At 39.5% G+C, this 6,291-nt stretch overlaps 1 protein-coding gene across 8 annotated transcripts in view; it reads right to left on the reverse strand.

The window, feature by feature from the left end:
• Nucleotides 1–5,121, reverse strand: part of NKTR (natural killer cell triggering receptor) — a 44,345-nt gene extending 39,224 nt beyond the window's left edge. For 4 of the 8 annotated variants that reach the window (XM_023529062.1, XM_011357383.2, XM_023529060.1 and 1 more), the window contains exons 1-2: nucleotides 4,964–5,121; nucleotides 4,685–4,765 (exon numbers count right to left, since the gene is read on the reverse strand). In XM_023529062.1, the coding sequence (XP_023384830.1) occupies nucleotides 4,685–4,742 (58 nt within the window). In that variant the 5' untranslated portion in view covers nucleotides 4,743–4,765; nucleotides 4,964–5,121. Of the gene's footprint in view, nucleotides 1–4,684; nucleotides 4,853–4,963 lie in introns of those variants that run through there. The other 4 variants (XM_023529065.1, XM_023529066.1, XM_023529061.1 and 1 more) reach the window with 3 other exon arrangements.
• Nucleotides 5,122–6,291: the final 1,170 nt, after the last annotated feature.

The raw sequence follows: 6,291 nt of genomic DNA on the forward strand, positions 1-6,291 counted from the left end.
AAAAAAAAAAAAAAAAAAGATCTGATATCTGTGTCATCATAGTCCCAGAAAGAGAGGAAAAAGGAGTACTGGAAAGAAAACATATTTAAAGAAATAATAGCTGAAAACTTCCTAAAACTTTCCTTTAGCAAAGACAGACAGATTCAAAAAATAAGTAAACCCCAAAGAGAATATATAAAAAGAAATTCAGACCCAGGCACAGCAAAATCAAACTGCTAAAAACTAAAGACAAAGTAAAAATGTTGAATACAGCCAGATAATAACACATTACATATGGGGTAACAACAATTTGAATGACTATGGATTTCTTATAAGAAACCACATAGATCAGAAAGCAACAGAACATTTTTCAAGCGCTAAAAGAAAATAGGTGTCAACCCAGAATTCTACGTCTAGTGAAAATATCTTTCAAGAATAAAGGCAAAATAAAATTTTCAGGTGAAGGAAATCAAAGAATTTGCTGGCAGAAGATAAGCTCTATAAAAATGCTAAACACTCCTCAGGTGGAAGGGAAATGATACCAGAGGGAAATTGGAACTTCAAGAATGAACAAAGCAAAATAAATGGTAAAAGTGTGGCTAAATATGAGTATTTTTTCTTTTAAACAGTATAGAGGTTTTTTTCTTTTTTTACACCTGTCATGCCATGAATTCACGGGGAATGGGTTCCAGCAGCCCGAGCTCCTTTCCACTAGTTCTCACAAAGTGAGCTTCTCTGAGCGTAGCAGGCTGGCACTTCAGTTGAACCCAGGTACCTTTCTCTTTGGCTTCCTTCTTTTCCTGATCACCTTCCTTCACACCTTTCAGGAAGCTACCTCAGCTCTTAGAGTCCTTAATACGCACATTAATTCTCTTGGTGAGAATCTTGTCCGTGTACAACACTGCCAGCCGCATGCTGGGCAACACTGTAGACTCCTCCAGTTTTGCCAAGGTAACATTTGAGGGCCATTCCTTTATGAACAGTGCCCACTGCCTCGATGTCTACAGTATCACCTTTCTTGTAGATTCCCATGCATGTGGCCAAAGAAACAACTCTGTTTTCTAAAAGGCCTAGCAAACATACAGAGGGTGCTTCTCCTCTTTCTCTTTGTGTTGGTCATTTTGGTGGATTACTGAAAGATGGCGGTTCCTGCCTAAAGGAAATATTTTTTTCTCCTTTTAAGCTCTTGCAAGTATGTGTAACAATTGAAAGCAAAAGTTTTCAATGGAGCTGTAATACATGTGACAAATACAACATAAGCTGAGATAAAGGAATATTATACAGTAGGATGGTTTCAACAGTGCGCTTGAAGTGGCAAATAATAATACAACATAAGGTGAGATAAAGGAATATCATACAGTAGGATGGGTTCAACAGTGCACTTGAAGTGGCAAATATTAATTCTGAGCGCTCTATGAAAAGCCATGTATACATACTGTTATCTCTAGAGTTAACTACTAAAAAACCATAGAAAAAACATCAAAAATTCAATATAAAAATTAAAAATACTAAAAAATGTTCAAATAATCCAAAAGGCAAGAAAATGGAATGAAAGCAGAGAAAGTAAAAACAAGTGTTAGACAAATCCAAATGTAACAATTACATTAAGTGTAAACAGTCTAAATATATCAATTAAAAGAGATTGAGAGAATGAATAAAAAAACAAGACATCTATTCGCTATGTACAAGTAACCCACTTTAAATATAATGATATAAGTAGGTTAAAAGAAAAAGGACAGAAAATGACAAACTATATAAACACTAATGTAAAGAAAGCTGGAGTACCTGTATTCTTATCAAAGTAGACTTAAGAGCAAGGAAAACTACCAGAAATAAAAAGGATCATTACATAATGATAAAAGGGTCAATTCAGTAAGAAGGCATAACAATCCTAAATGTGTACGCATCCATCTAACAGAAGAGTCTTAAATGAAGCAAAAAGTAAGAGAACTGAAAGAAGTAAAATTATTAATAGACAAGTGCAAAATATTCAAGTAGTTGGAAATCAAAAACACTTCTAAATCATTCATCAGTCAAAGACTAAGTCTCAAGGAAAATTAGAAAATATTTTGAACTGAAAGAAAGCAATCTATCAAAATTCATGGGGTACACGAAATGTCGGGTCCTTCATACAGAGGGAAACTTATAGCATTAAATGTTGACATTAGAAAAGAAAGGTCTCAAGTCAACAATCCAAGTTTCCACTTTAAGAAACAAGAAAAAGAACAAAATAAAGCCAAAGCGAGCATTAGACAGGAAATAAAGATAGGAGTAGAAATCAGTGAAATTGAAAACAAGAGGAAAAAAATCAATGAAATAAAAATCTGGTTGAAATAATAAAATTGATACACCTCTAGCCAAACTGACCAAGGAAAAAAGACAAAACGCACAAATTATCAATATTAGGAATGAAGGAGGAGATATCACTACAGATCCCACAGATATTAAGGGACTAGGTCAAACAACCCTATGCACATGAAGTTAATAACTTAGATAAAATGGACCAATTTCTTAAAAGCCACAAACTATCAAAACTCATTCAAAGAGAAATAACACGAATAGTTCTTTAGCTATTAAAGAAATGAAAATCTTAATTTAAAACCTTTCGAAAAATTTTTCTGTGGAACATTCCTGGAATTATTTCAAATAGGAACCACCTTATTGGACTTAGGAAAGAAAAACTCATATGTAATTTAAAGACTTTCCCTCTCTTAACATATACTTGTATTCATTAGATGGCTTTATAATTCAAAAGTCTAGTTATAAAACATATACATATGATTGTTATAAAACATATACATTTCCACTGATAATAATGAGAAAGCATGCTGTGCTGTATTTGACTCAATTTTTATCAATACTTCTCGATCTCATTAATGTGGCCAGTACAGTTACTCTTAAAGGATCTTTGCTCATCAAAGTAAATCAAAGATATTACTCTGTACTTCCATCAAGTGAATTATTAACTACACAAGAAGTCAAGTATTACTTGAATAAGTAATTAAATTACTCAAAGACAAACGTACTAATGGTTAAATCCCACAAAGCAGGATCCTTCAAACAACTGAAATGATCCTTAAAAGTGTAAAAATCAAGCATCTAGTACTTGAAAGTGCTAAAGAAGTATTACATGAGAACGAACCATAAGAAATTGCCAATTACCAATGGATTCAACCTAAAACAATGTAAGCATTCTGTCTGTATATGATTCAGTCTTCTCAAGAGTGCTAGTCACTTCCACCTGGATGGTTATTATAATGAATTACCTTGGATGCTGGGGACCGAAGTTCACTCAACATTTACAAAACAGTCTGGAGATTTTTCACAAGTTATTTTCAAATCTAGGATATGAACATGTACTAGGAAAGGAGTACTTTGTATGTCTAAAGAACCTTTGTTTTACTTATACTTTTCTGAGTTTGTTTTTAATTCTTAAAAAAAAAAAAAAAAGCCCTGTTGTCAAGTACAGATTCACTATGAATAAGGATTCATCAAGGCTCAAAACATCCTGAGAGAATGCAACAAAGTTTCTAAGGCCACATCATCATTCCTTTGCTCAAATCCCTTTAATAACTTATCTCACTGAGTCAAAGTCCTTACTAAGTAAGGGCCTACAGCCATTTCCTGCTACTCTTTTCCCTCTATTTCAGCCACCCAAGCCTTCTTCACGTTCCTTGAACGTGTAAGTACATACACGCCCTCCTGGGGACCTTCGGATTAAATGTTCCCTCTACCAGGAATGCTCTTCTCAAAGATATCCACATGGCTCACCTCCTCATCTCCTTCAGATGTATGCTTAAATGTCATCTCCTCAAAATGGCCTTTTTTTTGACCAAACTATTAAAATAATACCCCTACTACAAGCAACTATATTTTTTCCCCTGGTTTATTGTCTGTATTCCCCCCAACAGAATCTAAATTACAAGGAAGTGAGGCCTTTGTTTTATCCATTTCTGTATCCCTAGGATCTAGAAGAGTAGAAGGCTCTCAATAAGAATCTGCTGAACAAAAAAGCTGCACAAAGACTATATTAAAAGTTGTTTCAGATACCAAAAAAAGCTAAGAACACAGTATGGAACCCTACAGGCTCTGCTACTCAGAATGAAACAACTACCCTTTAGGAGAAAATATTTTATTTCCAACAAAATATACAGACAACACATTAACGCTAAGTGCACGCATGCATGCTGCAGGTCTGTTAGTACAAAATGCTTTGATTTATCGCACAACTTTGACTAGATCACTTTCCCACGAACCAAGAAATTCTGGCTAAAGATTTAAGAAATAATAGAGGCAGAGTTAACCCTTTAATGTTCGAGAATTAGGAAATACAGAATATACGAATCCAAACCTCACAGTACAGAGGAAGATAACTGAAATTGGAATTGGGAGTGTTGCCCCCTAGAGACACTGGGAGAGAAAAAGTCCTAAAAGGATTGCACCTTTTTCTTGGCGCCAGGAATGGGATGAACACTCAGTATCGGGGTGCAAGGGGGCATGAAGTTTGGGAGGGCGAGGCCTGGACTCCTAGTAGGGTGGGAGTGGTGTAGCCGAGCCACCCTCTCTCCACAGATTTTAGCTCAGGAGAAAAGGGAGTGTAGACTATCCACTCCCAAAAAGGTTTGGGGGAGAGTTGAGGGTAGACCCCCTCCCCTTCCCCAAGGCAAGCCCGGGCCCCAGGAGGGCTTCCCAGTCCCCGGCTCACCCGGCTCCCGGTTGATCTCGATGTCGAAGTGGCACTGCGGCCGGTCCTGCGCCCCCATCGCTACCGAAGCGACGGCAAGAGCTGCGAGACAGGGAGAGGAAAGCGGTCAGGTCGGGAGCCAGGGCAGGGGCTGGGGCGGAGCCCGAGCCACGGTCGCCTCGCGCCAGCCTGTCGCGACAGTGCAGAATGGTAAGACGGCGTCCCCTCCCGCCCCGAGCCTCCCGGCTCCCAGGTGGCGCGCACACACACACACACACACACAGCGGGTGAGCTCTTCACCTGGCTGGCCTCCAGCCTGAACAGCTCCCCGTGCGCAGAGGAGAAAGCGCGGCCACAGCGGCCAGAGCCCAACGCCGATAACGGACCACTACTCCCTTCCCCGGGTCCAGCCTCCTAGTGCCACGCTAAACCCCGCGAGAGTCGGGGCAAATACCGCGAGAACACAGTCTCGAAGGGGGTGGTTAACCGAAAGGAGGCGCACGTAGGCGTGTCTGGGAGCTCTCTCGAGAAGCCTCCAGCCCAGCGCTCCTGTACTTGAGCTGGTCCTTTTCTGCCCCGCCCCTTCCCTCTTTGCCATTGAAGTCAGTCGCCCAATCAGGGAGCCCTGGAAACGCCTGCGCTCTCTACTTTCGTCGTCCCTCAGGGCCGTGAACTTCCGCTCATCTCCCGATATCGCGAGGCTTCGCTGTTGACAGCCGCGAGCCAGCTATGTGAATTAAGTCGTTGAGGTTTAGTAAATTCATCAGACCTTTTAGCCCGGCTAGAAGTAGTTTATGACGCCATCATAATTTTAGACCGTTCGTCTCACCTCAGAGGCCTTTAAGACTGAGATGTGTGTGCGTTCCTGCTTTGGCGCCCGTGTCATTGGGATAGTTTCTGTTCATGGCAATTCTGCATCTTCTATGAGTCAGTTCAAGTCCGTTGTCCATTTTTAAATCGCATTCTTCGTCTTATTGAATGCAAGAGTTCTGGATACAAATGTTTGCTACATAGATGATACATGTATGTTCTGAGTCAAAATCTTTTCTTGATATATGATTGCGAATATTTTCTTCCAGTCTGGCTCTTTTTTAAAAAATTGTTTTTGATGGTAGCTGTGTAAAGTAGTTTTTAAAGTCATTTGATCATTTTCTTTTTTTTTTAATTTCTCTAGAGTTGTTTCATCTGTAAAACAAGAAAGATGAAATACCATTTATCTAAGTTCCCTTCTTGCTCGAAATTCTTTCGTTTTGTGAGTTGAAATTATATTTCAGATGATTTGATGGTAAGGTATGCTATTTGGGCTGTGGTTAAGGAGAAGAAACTGCCAGGACAAGGCAGGCCTGGCTAGCATCCACCAATAGGACTGATACCTCTTCCTCATCCTCAAGAGTGGTAGAAAATTGTTATCCAAGGAGTTTACAAACTCAGGCTCAATTTCGCTGTGATTACCACAAAGGAGAACCCTTGGTAGGAATTTTCTGGTAATGATTCTGGGCATTTAGCCTTTTAGAGTGGGATCACACCAGCAGTTGCAACTTCAATGGATAAGGCCGTGACGGAACTAATCAGGGGTGCTAGTGGGGAAACGTAGATGAAATACGTGATTTTCTAGAAAGTAGAAATTA

Source organism: Pteropus vampyrus, unplaced genomic scaffold (genome assembly GCF_000151845.1).
Source record: "Pteropus vampyrus isolate Shadow unplaced genomic scaffold, Pvam_2.0 Scaffold35, whole genome shotgun sequence".
NCBI lineage: Eukaryota > Metazoa > Chordata > Mammalia > Chiroptera > Pteropodidae > Pteropus > Pteropus vampyrus.